This window comes from Thunnus albacares, chromosome 12 (assembly GCF_914725855.1).
Source record: "Thunnus albacares chromosome 12, fThuAlb1.1, whole genome shotgun sequence".
Taxonomy (NCBI): domain Eukaryota; kingdom Metazoa; phylum Chordata; class Actinopteri; order Scombriformes; family Scombridae; genus Thunnus; species Thunnus albacares.
In genome coordinates this window covers 29,035,926-29,054,126 of record NC_058117.1, presented here as the reverse complement: position 1 = coordinate 29,054,126, position 18,201 = coordinate 29,035,926, and the positions used below count along the sequence as shown (strand labels likewise).

General features: G+C 38.7%; 1 protein-coding gene across 1 annotated transcript in view; it reads left to right on the top strand.

Annotated features, from left to right (window-relative positions):
- The window catches only part of myo10 (myosin X), a 150,520-nt gene that overhangs the window by 83,815 nt on the left and 48,504 nt on the right, over nt 1-18,201 (top strand). The window contains exons 5-9 of the mRNA XM_044368176.1: nt 14,813-14,947; nt 15,060-15,184; nt 16,045-16,058; nt 17,050-17,134; nt 17,580-17,683. Of these exons, the coding sequence (XP_044224111.1) occupies nt 14,813-14,947; nt 15,060-15,184; nt 16,045-16,058; nt 17,050-17,134; nt 17,580-17,683 (463 nt within the window). The remainder of the gene's footprint in view (nt 1-14,812; nt 14,948-15,059; nt 15,185-16,044; nt 16,059-17,049; nt 17,135-17,579; nt 17,684-18,201) is intronic.

Sequence of the window (18,201 nt, the reverse complement as noted above, 5' to 3'; positions counted from 1 at the left end):
TGCATCTTTGAGAATATTTTTGAGGATGAACGTTGCATCTTTCTACACTGTATCGTGGATGGTCTGGACTCTGGATACGTGTGTTACTGACTGTTTTATTAGATAGGGAATAAAGAGAAATAGGGAATAAAGTTTATTAGTATGATGATCCATTAAACAGGAAAAGCAGCAACTTCCTGGAATGAACAGCAACAACTTTTCTATACATTTTTTTGAAACATGGTGACTTTTCGCTTTTAAAGTGTTAAACTTTTACCTTTTGTGAGGGTTTCGGTGCCTCTGAAGTGTTAATAAGCTGTTAATTGTTACCCTCTAGCAAGACATTTAACTCCCAGCTGCACCGGTGAAGCTGCCGAACAGTCAACAGCAGCTGAGTGAACATGAAGCAGTGTGATGTGATGCAGAAAAGAATCCAGTTTCTGTCAAGTTGAATGCAGCTGCACACCTGAAGCAACAAAGTTAATTGCTGAGAGCCGCAGGACGTTTATGTCCCATTCTCTCTATTATAAATGTCTTTCTCACTGTTTGCATGTTATTCTCTAAGCATCTTGGTAGCTTATAAACTTGCAAAAACTCATATTTTTGTATTTTGTGTTGTATCGTATGTGTCAGACTCATTGATTATCTCGTGACCTCTCTGCTTTGTTACGTTCGTAGCGCTGGAGCTCTCTCTGGTCCGCTGCTGTGGGTGATGGATGTGTGAGGTTGTGAATAATTGCAGGGCGGAGCAGTGACACTGAGGGCTGCTGCCCGGATGTGTGGGCCGACTGCTGAGTGAGTTTCAGCCTGGAGGCTTGTTCACTGTCATGGTGCGCCGTTACTTAGAGAGAACATAGATACAACCTTCAATTTTTAACCAAAATATCAGTCGTAAGAGTATTTTTATGTTAAGTATTATAACAGAGAGCAGTGTTATGGTTTATTTTCACCTTAAAAGACCTTGTCCTCTTCCTACTGCCAAGAGTTTGACACCACTTACATCAGGCTTATTATTTTTGTATTTTTTCCAGTAAAAATAGACAGATTTCTTTTAAAAGAGAAGCGACTCTTTTAATTTATGTCCCTGCGCAGCCAAACCTGTCCTGTTTTCTGCTGCAAGACAACACCGTTAACCGCAGGTTACAGGAAAACAGGGTCGTCTTTCAACAATAACAAATAATAAAACCTTTTTGTAGTAATAAATAATAGAAAAATGGGGAAGAAACTGAAATGAACTGCTGGTTATGCACCAGAGTCCATCTAAGAAAGAACAAAAACAGGCTACAGTAGAGTGTTTGTGCTTCTAATGGTACTTTTTAAAATCTGAGTTTCATTAAAATGTTTTTTTTTAGCCAATTTTGACTCATTTTTCTGCCCAGTTTTTTAGAAAATAACAACCAACAAATTCCTAGATAATAAAGAAAAAAATACAAATAATGAGGCCTCTGGACACCTGAATACATGCTATAAATTTTCTTATTATATTTGAATATGGAAGTTCATTCATGACCTTGGGAAGGTCTACTTACTAGCTTATTTCTGAGATTTTAACCATACCTCAGTACCTTCATCAGTGAATGGAACTGGCGCCGTTGTGACATCATGTGACCCAAGCGTGGAAGAAAAAGATATTAAATGCACCTTTGAGTCGGGATTATTTTGTCACATATTTATACCTCTTATATATTCATATCAGCCTACAAAAGACTGACTTTCAGGTCAGATTTTCTTCCCTGTAATTTCAGCCTCTGTGGTAAAACCGAGACAGGAGACACTGGGCGCAAACCAACACCGACGCTTGTAACTGGATCAGTCGTAGCCCGTCGCTGTTCTCCATGGTGGAGCGCACTTTTTACAGCCAGATTTCAAGCTCGTAAATGTTGTGTGTTTGATACCCTAAAGTTAGATTTTGGGTGGAGGATCATTTGAACACCGAGTCCTGCCCAGCTGCTGCCACAGTACATGGTCTGGTTTACAATGAACTCTGACACATTTCCCCCCATTGGTTCCCCCAAAAAACACCAAAGCCATCTCAGAGCGAACCCTCGTAAAACATGTAACATGGCAGCAACCCCCCCACTCCCCCCCATCCACCCACCCATAAGGAGAAAGGATCACTTCACTGTGTGTGAGGAAGAAGAGCTATAAATTGCAAGCTGGCACTTTCAGGCGAGGCAGGAAGCTTTCTCATCAGATTTAGGGATTGTGGGTAATCAGATCCAGGCGGTGGGAGGTGAATGAAACAGGAGCTGGTGTACAAGACGAGGAGGAGGAGGAGGAAGAAACCAGCTCTAACGCAAGGCATCTGCTCATTAATGCTCATGAATGCCACTTTGCGTTTTCACTCATGCGGATACCTGCCTGCGTTGAGCCACATGATTTTAATAGAAACACCAACCTCCCCTCCCCCCCCGTTGAGTTTCTGCTGCAGATTTCAGCAAAAACCGCCAACGAAGAAACTCTTGGAAAACTTCCAAACCTTCATCAAGAACACTAAATGCCACCATGGCAGGTTTTCGTCTGGATAATAAAGCAATAAACAGAAGATTAAGACCTCTAATTTGCTTTTTTTATTTTTATTGCCTAATGCCCCATGTTTGGTCTGGGGCTGTTTTTCCATGGCTTGGTTGGCTCCTTAGTTCCAAAAAGGAGAAATCTTAATGCAGCAACATACAATAATATTTCAGACATTAGTGTTCTTCCCTTCGTCCCTTTCCTGCTTCAACATTACAATTCCCCCGTTTAAGAAGCCAGCGCCATAAAGAAATGTTTTTCAAGGTTTGGTGTGGAAGAACTTCCTCCTCAACCCCATCCAACATCCACATCTGCTGGAAAACCTGAAACCAGAAGAGTGGGGGCTGTTAGCAGCAGATGAATGCACATGGCATGTCAAATCACATGTTCAGCAAGCACCAATGACCACATATGTGTGTTGGGTTCAGGTGTCAACATACATCTGGTCATGTAGTGTGCTGGGTGCCCACAACATTGTTAATTTGTTAAAAACACATTCTAGATCAAACTTCCTGCACCATCTAAGCCCTCTGATTGGCCAAAGTCGTCTTCTAGCCGAGATGGTAAATCTAGTTTGTGTCTTTCTTCCCTTTTGTAGTGTATTTTTAAACTTGCATTAACTGATTTTTTGGCTACTTAGCAGAAACAAGAAGTGAACACAGCACTGACATATCACCTTTTAATTTGAACTTGTTAGCAAACAGTTGCTTATTTCCACATCCAGGAGTTATGGAGCAACATTATCATTCATTTGGAGTCGTGTTTCTGTCCACCTGGTGAATGTCAGTCCAATATTCACTCTCTTTTAGCTCTGTTTTTGTTCTCCACCAACTCCTGAAGGAAATATCTGACTCTTTAGCTGCTAAATGCTCCACTATGGAGCCGTTTGGTGCTGAGCAGGTAGTGTACAGTGGCTTTTTAGAGCTTTTTCTCTGTAAACAGCTGCCTGCTGCGGCCCAAAACGATGCTATGAAAGCGCTGTGGAGCTGCAGAGTCGCTGATAATTCTCTGTATGTTCATCACTACGAACCACGACCAACACATTACACACTGACCGCTCTTACATTATTATAAGAAATACAGATTATAGCCGCTTTATGTCTAAGAGTTGGAAGAAAACCTTTCCATACTGTATCTCGATTGTTCGAACTGGGCACTGCAAAAATATGCATCTGATTTAGTCAGTTAATGCAGTTTTTGAGTCTAGAAGCTGAAGTTCTCCAATGTTAAACGTCTAAATATAAGCAGCTGCACAAGAACTTTACTACAACAAAATTACACAATTTTGACAAAACAGAAAGGTCCATTTTCTAGCTGTTCTGGAGCTTTCGATCATATCACATGATCTTTCTCAGCAGAGGGAGTTTGTCAAGCAATTATAGATGTTCAAATTTCCATTTTTCTAAACACTTCAAGGACTCTACATCCACGTCGAGTGCGTTCTTGACCACAAAAAACCAACAGCTGACAAAACAATCTCACCTCAAGGTCCATTTAGTAGCTGTTCTGGAGCTTTTTGGTCTTGTAACTTGCTGCTTATCTCAAACCTTTGAAAGACTTTTCTCACATATGAAAAGTAAGATTTTAGGCACTGATATTGTTTTGACTGACTGCCTTTGTGTCCAAAACATCCCAGATTTGATTAAATTTCAAAGCTCTCAGGGTGTGATCCAGCAGAACCCACCACCCCCGACCCAGCAGTTTGTCCCTGACCTCCTGACCCCGGAGGCGAGTGAGAGGTCAAACTCAAGGCTCTCCAGCCATGTTAATTACGCAGGCATCTGGGGTCACCAAAGCCCTGCAGCAAAGCCCTGCAAAAACATACCTGAGAGGTTTTCTCTTGGGATTTGGCAGGATTTATCTGCGTCAGATTAATAATTTGACTGAGCTCCAACCAAAGGAATGAATGGATCACAGCGAAGGAAGAGAGCATGATGGGAGGGAAACATAGTTTACCATGTTGGTTTTAGGTGTGAGACAAACACTTCAAACTGAACTTGGCCTCTAACTAACATTTGTTTTTGTGTGTTTTATTGGCTCTCATCAATCTGTTTTGTATAAAAGTCATTCATAAGAAGTCTTAAGTGCCTAAAAGCAAAATAGTTTTCTTCTTCATAGATTCAACTTTAGACATAAAGTAAAGTTCACATTAAATTCTTGTGGTTTGTTGGGCATATTCAAGTATCCACTGTTGTTTCAGAGCTTTTTTTGGGTCAAAGTCTGACATACAATCCGTCTTTAACAAGACCACAAGCCTACAGCCACACTAGCATCACTGTGAGAATATATTGCTCGCTACAATCCAGAAAACAACATTTTTGGATGGATTAAAAAAAAAAAAACAAGAACTAAAGATGACTTTGGTATTCTTAGATCTGTACCACTTAGGGACAAAAGATGACAGGTTTGTCTTTAGGAAGGGTGGAAACAGGAAAGATCATGTTATTTAATGAGTTATCCTAACTATAATGGCCATTTTTGGACACATCAGACTCAGCTTGTCAGTCTCAGCTCTGCTTTTTTCTGACTTGGCTGAACTTTAATCATTCAAAACCATTCATTGTGGATTGAGACCTGAAAAACGTCCTGGCGCCACTTACCGCCGCTATAAAACTCAAAAGACTTGTCCAGTGTCACAATGAGGACAAGTTAAGAAACTTAACGTCTTCTTATTCGCTGGAGAGACAAACTGGAGACAACCAATCACGTTGTTTTGATTTCCTTAGGAAATAGAAGCACTTAGTTGCTTTTTACTCCACTTGTAAGTAATGTTGACTCAAGGTTTTCTCTGACGTACCTGTCGATCTGCAGGTGTGCAAAAGTTCTACTGCTTTTGGGAAATTAACTAGTTTGTTTTGTGCTAGTACTCCGGATGATGCACAATTACTTCCTGACACTGTGGATCACCATGCTGTTTGATGTCTGTATCTAACTTTACTGCCCTTTGTGTTGCGTTGTTTATCTGACAATTGCTGCAGACATAAAAGGAATTTCCAAAAGAATAATTAATGAAACTAACTAGTAGCAATGCTAACATGGTATTAATCTCAAAGTAAAGCAGAAGCTGGACGGTATTCATTTGTTTTAGAGGCAACAAGTCATAAATGCAGGTTTTGCACAAGTGTGTCCTCTGGGGAACATGAATGTCTGCACAAAATTACATTGCAATCCAATAGTTGTCCAGCTATTTCACTCTGAAACAAGTGAACCAACATATCTAAATCTGCTAGCACAGCTCAAAGGTTAAGATTTTAATTTGGATTGTGTAACTAATTGACTTGCTAAGTTTTAATATTTTACCCCCTGCAGAGTAACCTTAAATTCATTTTAACAAATAATTTAATCTTAATCTTCTCTAAAGTTTGTATTTCTTGAAATAAGCAGGTAGTCTGGTGAGATAAATTCACTTTTTTCAAGTGAAAAAGTTCAGATTCTGAAAGAGGCTCAGATTAAGCCCGGACTTCTAGATTTCTTTTCTTCACTTTTTCATTGAGTTTCACTTCTCGTCTCACTTTCCTCTCCGTGCTCAGCAGCTCTTTCACTCTTTAACAGAGTCTGCAGCTCTCCTCACTAGGTACAAAAGGTCTGGGTGAGGTCCAGAGCCGTGGAGGCAGTTTGTCCAACACGCTCAGTCGCTCCGCTTAAGACTCCCTCCTTCCTGCCTGCGGGGGGTTTTACCTTGGGTGGCAACAGCATGTGGAGAGCCAGAGATTAGCACAAAGGCATGGTGCTGCTTAGCTGTGTGTGTGTGTGTGTCCTAGTTTGGATAAGCTGGCATGCTGCCAGAGGTCTTTTAAATGAGTTACATTTAACAGGCCTTTTCAGATTTGGCCGTCACTGTAGTCTGAGCTATTTAAATGAGTTATACACACGGAGCCCTTTAAAGTAAGATCCAATCCCTTCAAGAAAGTTTGACCAACTACTGAAAAGAAACACTGGGGAGATCTATAGTTGTGTTTGGATTTACTGTTTCTGTCTAGCTGTTACTAAGACGCCAAAAACAGAAACTTAAAATTTGAGTCTGCATTAATGCCTTTTCATAATTACAGACGGTTTTTAGCCAGTTTTCAGCTATGATAAATGTAAATTGTACAATTTTGGCTCCTGAAGTACAACAACACCAAAACAGAAGAACATTAAAGCTGCAATGAGCCATTTCTGACCACTAGGAGGCAGAAAAATACAAAGACAACTGGCATTGGAGTCCTGAAATCCAATATCCACTCTCCTTTTAGCTGTGGTTTGGTCTCGCCAACTCCTGAGAAAAATATCTGGCTCTTTAGCGGCTAAATGTTGCACCTTCTTCACCAGCTAGTCTCTAACTTTATCTGTCTGCTGTTTGGTGCTGGACAGGTAGAGTACAGTGAGTTTATCAGAGATGCTTGATGCTGGAAATGCAGTAAACATACTTAAAAGACACAACACTGTGAGCTAAAAGAGGCTAAAAGCTCAGAAGACACTTTTACATTACAAAGAATCATTTGACTCAATATTTCTGTCAAGTGTGTTGCGTAATAGAGCTGTGAGTATGAAAGGCCAATACTGTTGGCTAATTGACAAGAAGATTAAAGATGCTACATGCAGCTTTTTACCAGCAACTAATTGTTGTCATGTTTGCAACAAATCCTCTAAATTAAACAATAAAGATATGTTGTTTGTCAGAGTGACACAAGAATGATCTGACGCCCTTATCAGCAGGATAACATCATGTCTCTGTGCCTTCAGTAACTATTGGGACTCTTCAACAGTTGCTGGATTTAACAGTAGACATCATGGTAAAATGCAGAGTCTGCACACTGCTCTGTGCTCCCACAGTGTATCTTTTATTTACTGTTGCTGTGCAACATTTTGATCAATCAGATCATCTTCAGGCACCTGTGCAACTTGTTTTGGCAGCAGAAAACATTGTGCTGATTCTACATTTTGCTCTGATTCCTTCCAAAGATATTACAACTCACTGTTGGAAAATAAATCAATTTTATGATCTGACAGCACTGTGGTTATGTTTAGGCACAAACACAGCTTGGCTATGGTTAGGAATCATAGTTTGGCTTCAGAAAGTAGGTTACAAAAACATTGTGGTTTGGGTTAAAATGAATTAAGGTTAGGGGATTTTTGTTGTCATGTTTACCGTAATAACCACTTCGTAAATATATAGAAACGTCAAACTCTTTGCTCCTGACAGACAAGAGTTGTAATTATCACAGCCACTAGAGGGTTTTGACAATCAATGTGTCATTTTTTGGGCATCTGCTGAAACAATGGGTGCTTTTTTAGTTTTCTTTTCTTTTTAAGGAGAACAGTTTCTGATTTTGAGATATTATAACAGCAGAATGAAGCGAGTTTTAACCTCTACTTTCTATTTTACGTCGTCATTCTCCAGGTCTGATTCAGAGGAGAATCTGTCAGCTCGCTTTGCAGAACAAAACCAGCAGAGGGCGCTGTTCTTCTGAAGCAAATAGGGCTAAAACTCTTTTTTTGTGAAGGCAGATGGATGGAAAATGGAAAAGGCTGATGGAATCTTTATCTTTTTTTAAGGAAGGGTAGAAGAGAAGATACAGATATATGGGAATGTGATCTCAATTTAGAAAAAAACAGAAGTGAAATAAAAGCTACCAATCATTTCCTCTTATTTATTTTTGGTAATTCCAACACAGTGTCATTATTAATTTGTTAATGACATGTTAATGCTACAAGCAGCAGCTTTCAAAGACGCTAATTACCCAAACTATCTACTCACAGTCATATCAGACTTCCTGTTTCCGTATGGACTGTCTAAACCGCAGTCTGTCCTGTCATAACATCTGTCCACTTGTGTAGCGTGATTACGTCTCAAGCTATAGCCAGACACCCCGAGAGTTTACAGTCCTGTTCTGTGTCTGTCTATCAGGAACAGTGTCACTGACTCCATTCAAGTTCAACTTTATTTATAAAACACAACTCAAGCAAGCAGTGTTTCCCACATGCTGCTCAAAAGACTAATGATGAGGAGCTGATACTTTTACCACACGTCTTCTGTATGTATGTACTTTTTATTCCTTTCAGATGCAGTTCACACAATGTTTTTTCTACCAATTACACATTTATTAATTTTAATTGTAACAAAGCCAATTTGTATGGCAGCGCAAAATATCTAGTTTTATCAAGAAAACATTTTCTTGACAAAAAAGCATCTTATTATAATGAGAAACGTGTGGATGTCTATGTTGCTTAGTAAGAACAGAATTTCATCATGTGTTAGAAAGAAAGAAGAAAGTACAACTTGATCAATTTGTTCAAACGTTACATATTTCAAACATCTTTCTCGTTATTACAAGTTTTTTTTCATTATAATGAGAAAATGTTTTCATTTAACGAGATAAGTGTCTCGTTATAACAAATTGTTATTCTAGTTATAATGAGAAAAATTACTTGTATAACTTTAGTGAGTAAACTTTCTCATTAGAACGAGAAAACCTTTACGTTACAACATGATACAAATAGCAAATATTGTTTTTGTCATGATGACAGCAATACGCTGCCGTAGATTTCTGGCTACAAACCAAATTTCACCTACTTTTATAGTTGTGACTTAAAAACTGCAAACATCTAACGGTGGATATTCAAAATCTCGATTATGATAGAAATCTATCCACCAGAGATCAATCAATAGAATTTTAAGATACCCTGCTGACAGATAAACTAACAGCACAAACATCACCATCTTTAGTGGTGCTCATTTCAATTTCTAATCTAAACGTTTTAAAGCCATGACGTTGTTGTTATTGCTATAATCTCAATAAAACTACCAGAATAAATACACAGTATGTTCGATTTTACCTGCTTTCCTCTCAGAATTATATTATTTCCATCTATATACCTAGTTTAATGTTGGGATTTGGCCATCTAATGATCTCTCCCTTCTGTTTTCTGCTTAATAACATTAGAAGTTCAAATATTTCATTTAACCAGCATAGTAACAAAGAACATTTCTGCTTTATTAGATTAGTTTACAGTGGTTAGATTCAGGAGAGAGATGTGGAAAACAGAGGGGATGTTTTTCAGAGTTTCGTGACTTCATGGCATTTACCTCCGGCCTCTGAACCACCAGAACACGCCAGGAGGAAGATGTAATGTAACGTCGTCCGTCGGTATGTTCCCCAGTGCCTCGACACTGTCAGTACAAGCAGTGGTGCTACCGTAATACATCTAATATAAAATGACCTGTAAGTGCTGAGTGGAGGTTTGCTTTGGTTCCTCAAAAGACGCAAATTGGCCTGATTGGACAGATTCAATTAGAGCTGCAAATTAATGCGCAGCTATTGTAATAATCAGTTAATTGTTAAAGTCATTTGATGGTTCCTCCTTCTCAAATGTGAGAATTAACATTGTAGTTATTGAATATCTGAAGGTTTTGGACTGTTAGTCAGACAAAATTAGATATTTAATGACATGGATCATTTTTCTTTCTTTCTGACAATCTAAACAATTAATGAATGAATTGAGAAAAGAACCGGCAGATCATTAGATTATGAAAATAACTGTTAGCTGCAGCCGCAGATTGAAGAGATTCTTTAATGATGTGTTTTAGTTTTGTTAACTGCGTCTCTTCTGCAGTCACTGTTAGCACATTTATAGTATTATCATTTAAATTCAAGTGGTATGCAAAGTTCTGTTTTGTAAAAATTGTTCCTCTCCATTTTTTTTATAAAGCACTTGTTAGAGTTTCTGTAGGTGGCAGCCTTTGCTTGTCCAATCAGCTGTTGGGAACCACCATGGTGCTCACAGATTCTTTATTGCAAACTGAAAAAAAACACATCACTTCCTGCAGCAGCCTGAATATTCACCAGTCATTTCTGTTTACAGTACTTCAGCTGTGAAAAATTGTATTTTACATACATAGTATTATTTGTCTTATTTGCATGTGAAGTTAAAAGACCCAAGGAAGTGCTCACCAGTATGAAATCCATCCCAAACCTCACCGTGATGGCCCTACAGGGAGCCACCCAACCATTGTCCAAATCGAGAGTTTAGTTCCTGAAGTGAATCACACCTTTCTGTCTATAAAATGTTTATAGATGTGAAAGCAACACTCTATGTGAAAATAACTAACATTTAAGAGGCCAGATTCAAGATTTTATAACAAATGCCTCATCGAACTACACATTGTCTGTGACCGTTAACCGAAGTCAAAAATATCAACTTACAGATGATTTGAAATCTGCTTAAGTGAACATCAAGTCTGTTTTTATTGTTGTCAGAGTTTAACGGTCATGATTGATTATAAAAGGCCGTGTACTGCCATGCAACAACAATATGGCTTCGATAAAAGGGTGAAAACATCTAAAAGGGTTTGGTGTGCTTTGGGAAGTCGTTGTTTTTTTAAGCCTTTATTCATCTAAAGCAGTGGTTCTCAAAGTGGGGCCCGGGGACCCTAAGGGTTCCTTAAGGAGGGTCCCCAGCAAAAAGGGGAATCATTTATTTTCACTATAATTCCATCCATAAGTAACACAATGACAGAATTTATGAGTGTTTTAGACTTGGGTTTCATCGCCTTTCTGTAATAAAACATCTAAACATCTAAAGCATCAATCTTAATCAGTTTAAGGGTCCTTGACGTGAAAAAGAGAGAACGAAGAAGAAGAAAGAGAACCACCGCTCCAAGTTCATGGTGTGTTTTTCATTGTTAAGGACGCCTCTGCTGCGAAGCGTCTTGTTTGTGTTGAATAATGTGTCTTTCGGGGACGAATCCAACACTCTTCTGCAGCTCTCGGTGTCTCAGTGATGAGTAGCCTGGTTGATAATTAACGTGGTCAGACCGAACCTCTCACTGTGCGGTTGTGCGTTGCCAGGTTCGTGTTAAATGTCACTGCGATGTGTGTGTGAAGGTTTCCCTCAGGCGTCACGCTGCATTTTACCGTAATGACAAAATACTCAGTTTCTGCAGTGGAAAAATATGATGTAACTGCAGCTTTGGTGGAGTTTTTCTTATTCAGTCCAGAGTTTTATTGATTATCTGTTAAGTTTAATGACCCTCAAGTTCTTGTCAGTTGTTAAAACTCACAAACACAAGGCTGCTGAAGCGAAAATGAAAAAAACATGATGTTTGTGTTTTTTCTTTGTGCATGACTGATCAACTCACTGAAGTAAATTCATTACAGTTAATTCAATTTATTAAGCAAAAATGTCAAATATGCTCTGCGTCTGGCGACTTACACGTGAGGATTTGCTGCATTTTTCAGTTTTTATATCACTGTAAATTGAATATCGTTGAGCTTTGAGCTCTTGGTGAAACAGACAGAAGAAGCACTTTGAAGACTGGAGGAGTTTGTGACGGGTGTTTTTCACTGTGTTCACTGTTTTCTTACAGTTTCTGATAAAACTGATTAATGAAAAAAGTAATACAGCAGTGCTTTTCTTGAGCTAGATTTCTTCCAAAAGGAGACATCATCAAATCTTAACTCTAGACATTTTCTACTGGAAGACTTTTCCTTTAATTGTTCTGATTGATTCTGATGTCATGTTGCATTATGCTCATTTAGTTTTTGGTGGGTTTTTGTTTTGAGGGATCAGTAACTCTTTGGGCTGTTGCAATTGGTTCCTTTTTAAATGTAAATACTTGTTTATACATAGCGAGTCTCTCCGAACAAGTCCCTCTAAATATTTAGCTTGAAGACAGGCAACAATCAAGATGAAAATAAAGTTCATAACTCAAACTACAAACCTGTTTGAACGCAGTGATGAGGACAAAAACATTACAACATTAGTTGCTGCCAGACCTTGTATGATACAAGGCGCTCTGATGATAAATCTTCTTGAATGGGGAAAAATGTCAGCGTGTAAATAAAAAGCCTGCAGAGTGACGCCAAACACCGGTGATTAGGAATCAGGCTGATGGAGCTTGTCAGGTGGGTTGACGAGCAAAATCATAGTCATCACCGCAGCAAATAGAGAGAAGCTGTTTTAAATGTCAACTCTGTCTGCTAGAGAGTTTATAGTCCGCATGCAGTTGCTGAAACCTTGAACGATGGTCTGTTGTCACCGTCAGTAGGATGAGGAGTGGAAGCGTTACTATACAGACCTCTTCTCACTGAATGTAGCAATATCATATAAAAAAATACTGTTCTTAAAGAAGTCTGAAGTAAATTCTGTCATAGTAAAGGTATAGAAAGAGTTAAAGTTTTGATTCATGCCCTTTATAAACCAATTTAATTGTATTATCCAGTAACAATTTGGGGGTACAATAAATGTACAAAGTTATTTAGTTGAAAGAACAGTGTTGAGAATATGAGTTGCATGTTTCCTTTACTTGAGTTGCTGTTGTGCCAAATACTCAAGTAAAGGTTCAAGTTAAAGCAGCAATAATTGATCTACATGAATATATTATCACCTTTATGACATTGTTATAGTCTGTTAGCAAACTGTGCACTAATAGCATCTAGTGCATCCTTCATTTGGAGTCGTGTTTCTGGCCGTCAGACAAATCTGAGTCTTAATATTCACCAACTGCAAACTGCTTCATAATGATCAGCAAGTAGTTGCTAACTTTGTCTGTCTGCTGTTTGGTGCCGGCAGGTTGATGAGAGCTGTAACAGTGAACTAAAACAGTAAAGTTATAGGCTGTAAAACCAAAACAATAAGCTAAAAGATGCTAAACTCCCTGTAGAGCTACAGGGATAATAATAAAAAAAGGAATATTGCAGCTTTAAACTTAACATACTTGCTCATATTTAGATTCTTTACTGGTATATTCGCTTGATGACCATCATGTTGTTGTTTCCTGAGTCAAAAAAAATCTGTCCATCTCGTACGTAACATTTTGTTTTTCCGTCTGACTAAATCTGGTTAACCTTAATCTTGATAGTCTGCTCTGCAAGCATTCCTGTTTGTTTATTGTTCCCACATGAATCAGATTCATTCAACTTTCATCGTTCCACTACGCTGCAATTTCCCCCCCCAACCCCACTGTCATGTGAGTCTCCCTGTAGTACCTCCACACACACACACACACACACACACACACACACATTTCAGTCCTCACTCGTGGAAATTAAGATGAAGGATTTACCATCATATTCATCTTCATGTGGCCTGTTGGTGTTGATGAATCCTGGATTATATTTATAGACCAGAATCAGTAGATGAGATGATTGGTTAGAAGTGTGCAGTGCGCCATCTAGTGGTTGAGTTTTGAAATCCCTGCGTGTCGATCAGTCATTAGTAAGTCATCAACACTTCATTCACTTCTTACCCAATTTTCTTTTAAACACAGGAGCAGGTGTTTATTCAAGAATCAACAACCTGCATGCAAAGACTCACAGTCACACTAAATAAAGACTGACTGACTCATTCAACCCATTCAAAGTTTAAATTAAAAACAGTTTATGTCTCCTTTTCTGCTGCACAGTACTCTGGAACTGAGGTCAGGTTATCTGTGCTCATAAAAGACCAAAGAAAACCAGACCATGACCTTTAATAACACTATAGAGATAAAATCACGGCTAAAATATTATTTATGAAAGATGGTCATAAAGTTTAAAGTACTTGAGCGCCTTCAAGCTCATGCTCTGAACATTTATCTGTTGTAGAGATCATCATAAAACATCAGAAACAAAAGGTAACATATGTCTTTAGGTATTACTAGTATTACTGCAAGTACTGTTACTATTAGTCCTGCTCTGACTGCTTTTACTTCTTCTATTACTGCTGTTATCAATACAAGTACTGTTACGGCTTCTTCTACAACATCTGAAGAATTAGAAGATGAAGAAGAAGATTCATGCATGGTGTCCACTACAGCGGACAGATATTTAGAAGCCATCTTGAACCATTTAAGTTGTAGTACCATGTCCCAACTACCAGGTGTTGAACCCCCAAAGTGTCGTCTACAATTCCATCTGAATATCATTTTTGACTCTCTGTGATTTTGAGATATTGAATCATAAATTCAAAATGGCGGAGGGTAGAGGAAATTCACCAAGTAGCTCAGGAATATCTGTTAAATATTTTTATTCTCAGAGAAAAAAAACAGGTAAAAATATATATTTTTCAACTAAATAAGATGTTTGAAATACTTTTATCAAGCTTTTAATTAATATTTTTCTTGTACATTATTTTCTGTGACTGAAAATACATCTGTCCAATAAGAAAAATAACCTAAACAAGAATAAATACTGTAATACTTATTTTTTAGGGAAGTAATTTGTCTCTTGCCGCCTGTTTCCAGGGAGGTCAGAGGTCAGCTATATGACAGCAACCCTTTGGCTTGCTTGTTTAAGGGCACTCTGGGTTGGATTATTGGGAGTCTTACCATTTGTCTTTTTATTTTTCCCCTCTTCAGTGGCGAGAGTGGAGCCGGGAAAACAGAAAGCACCAAACTGATCCTGAAGTTCCTGTCGGCCATGAGCCAGCACTCCCTGGAGGTATCATCCCGAGACAGGACGTCGCATGTGGAGGAGGCGCTGCTGGAGAGCAGGTAATTATTCATTTGATTTAAAGTTAAGTATATAAGATGGTAACAGTTTAACTTCCAGAGAAGCCGTGTTTGTCGCCTGGTTAATGATCCTGCTCCTTCACTGCTCTTACAGTCCAATCATGGAGGCCTTTGGAAACGCCAAGACCGTCTACAACAACAACTCCAGCCGCTTTGGGAAGTTTGTCCAGCTGCATTTCAGCCAGAAGGGCAACATCCAGGGAGGCAGAATCGTTGACTGTATCCTTTTTAAAAGCCACTCAGCGTTAAGTGGCCACAACTTCCTTCCACTAGCCGGGCTTGTTGTATCGGAAGGAAGTGCTTGAATGGATGTCAGAGCAGCTTTTTAGGGCAAAGATATGCAGAATGTAAAGTCAAGTCAGTTTGTTTGTATAACCCAATATCACAAACCACACATTTGCCTCAGAGAGCTTTACAATCTGTACAGCAACACAACATCCTGCGTCCTCAGAGCCTTGATTCTGATGAGGAAAAAGGTTTCAGGACAGACAGACATGCAGTCGATGTTGTGTTTACAGACTAGAGCAAGAAAGCAAAATTACAGAAATACAAAATGGACAAACAGGATGAGAAAATTATAGATAGATTGATAACATGAAGGGAGAATCTGATCAATTCATTTTCTATGAGAACTGTGAAGAATTGTGCTTCAAGAGGATGATAGGTGGTGCAGGATGGTAGGCAGAGCAAATAAATTATGAATTATCACTGAATTATTTTGTAATAATAATCTTAATCACCATCATCATTTTGTAATTTATAATAATTAGCAAACAAAGTGGAAAGAAGCAAGAAGCAAACTGCATTTTTTGAAGCATTTTTTGATGATAGTGAACATAAAATTCCATTTCCTTTAAGTGTTTGCTCATATAAATCATCCATTATGTCCCTGGTGTTCAAGGTTAGCTGACTAGCTTGTTAATCTAGTGGCAAATATGGTTGGTTTGAACATGAAAAGTCAGCTGTTGGCTAACTAGCTAGCAAATGTAGCGTTGTGGCTACAAGTCTTTGTTTGAGTAAAACTTTCTCAGTCCTCTCTGACTGTTGTGAACCTTGACTCACACTTCTTCTGATCACAGACCTCTTAGAGAAGGTGAGTGTCGTTCCTCCTACTAAACCTGTATTTTCATTTGAGTGCCTTTTTTAAAGTGAAACTTCATCAAAATCAATCTTCAGACATCCTGTAGGGATGAACGGTGGCTGTTTAAAAAGATCCGTCTTTCACAAGAAAATCATGTCTGTCACAGTACGGATCTCAAGCAATGACGACTTCACGGCTGAAAAACTAGAATCAGAAACTCCCCAAACCTCTCCTGCAGCATAATCCCCTTCTTATCTGCCTATCGCTGTGTTCACTCTTCTCAAATATGGCCTCTTAAGTTTTAAGGAAAGTGCAACACAGGAGCAATGTCAAAGGGAGAAGTGGATAATGATTTGAGAACTTTCTGAAGGGATTTTTCCCAAACCCCCTAGGAAGAGCAGCAGGCTTTGAAGCCAATTTGACATAGTGGCCAAACCGTGAAATTACAACTTCCAGGTCCAACAGGGGCACAAAAGAATTTTTCTCACACACACAATCATGTGAAAATGAGCGGCTTTAAAACCCCCGCGAAATGACTCATTTAACTGTCAAAATTCGATCCGTCAGGTCCGATAACATTTGGAAAGTCTAGAAGAGCCACATGATTGGATTGTTTTAACCTCATTCAAGGTAGCCAGAGGGCTAAACCAGACGTTAGCGGAAGTCTTTGGCTTTATGAGCGCGTTGGGCCCATAGAGTGTTCGCAGCGTGCGGCTAATTTCTTTACAGCAGGAAGGAATAAACAGAGCCCCACCTCCAACACTGTATCCAGATTATAAATCCACGATTTCTCTTTTAAAGCTGACAAACTGATTCCAGCGTCTGTTCTCTGTAAAAACCACAAAAAAACATTTTTACAGACACATTTCAGGCTGACAGCGGGTTAGCGTTTGATGCTAAAAAAGATATATTTGGGTTGGAGTGCCACTTAAAGACCAGTGTGTGCATGTTTGTGTTCATATAAATATTTTATACTCAGCAGCGCTTCCTCTTTCCCTCACAGAACCGAGTGGTCAGACAGAACCCAGGGGAGAGAAACTACCACATCTTCTACGCCCTGTTAGCAGGAACCAACAGCCAGCAGAGGGGTGAGTCGTACAAACTGATACAAAATAAAGAATAATGCATAATGCAAGCATACATGAACACACAACATACTTTCATACATGCACAGACGCACATACAGATGCAAAATGTCTCTCATTAACATAAACAGCTAAAAATCATCTGTTTGTTACGTCTCACTGTTTTGTGTTATTGTCTGTAGGTTTTGTTATATCTGTGTCCCCATTTCTGTCTTAATTGTTACATTTTTGTACTCTGTCCCATTACTCTAATAAAGAAAAACAAAGACAAGATTTACTCACAGTAGTATGAACAGCTAAAGTATTGTAAAAACAGAATATATTTCATTAAACATACAGCTGGAACATGATACTTAGTGGAGAGAAGGATAATCTGAAGATAATAAAACAGTTTATGAACATATTCGGATAAAACGTGAAACAAATCTTTGTGTTTGTGTTGTTGCAGAGGCGTTCGGGTTGACGCACCCTGACAGCTACCACTACCTGAGACAGTCCGGCTGCCCCGCCGACAAGACAATCAACGACACAGGCACTTTTCAGGATGTTCTGGTACGCAGGACCCGGACCCAGAAATTCACCTGCACACACATTTATACATAAATACAGTACATTTCATGCTTAAACTAATAATTACTTTCAAGACCAATTAATTTAGGGACTACTGTTGTTTTAGAGCTGCAAGGATTAGTCAATTAATTGATTAGTTGCCAACTGTTAAACTAATCATAAAACTATTTTGATAATTGATTCATCATTTTGAGTCATTTTTTTTTAAAGAAAATGTCCAAATTCTATGATTCCATTCCATTTAAATATGGAAACTGTTCATGTTTTGACATTTCTCACATACATTAACATATATTTCTGTTTGGGACTCATTCATTCATAACCATAAAACAGAGTTAGAAACTCTCTGAACATTTGATCCTGGTGAGACTGAAAAGTGAAACCGCTGCTGCCAAACCCAAACCGACAGATACAAAACACTTCAAATCAGTCCAAAACCTCCAAAATTCACCCAAAAGATAAATCAGCTGCCGGAGACGGATTGTAACTAACAACAGACC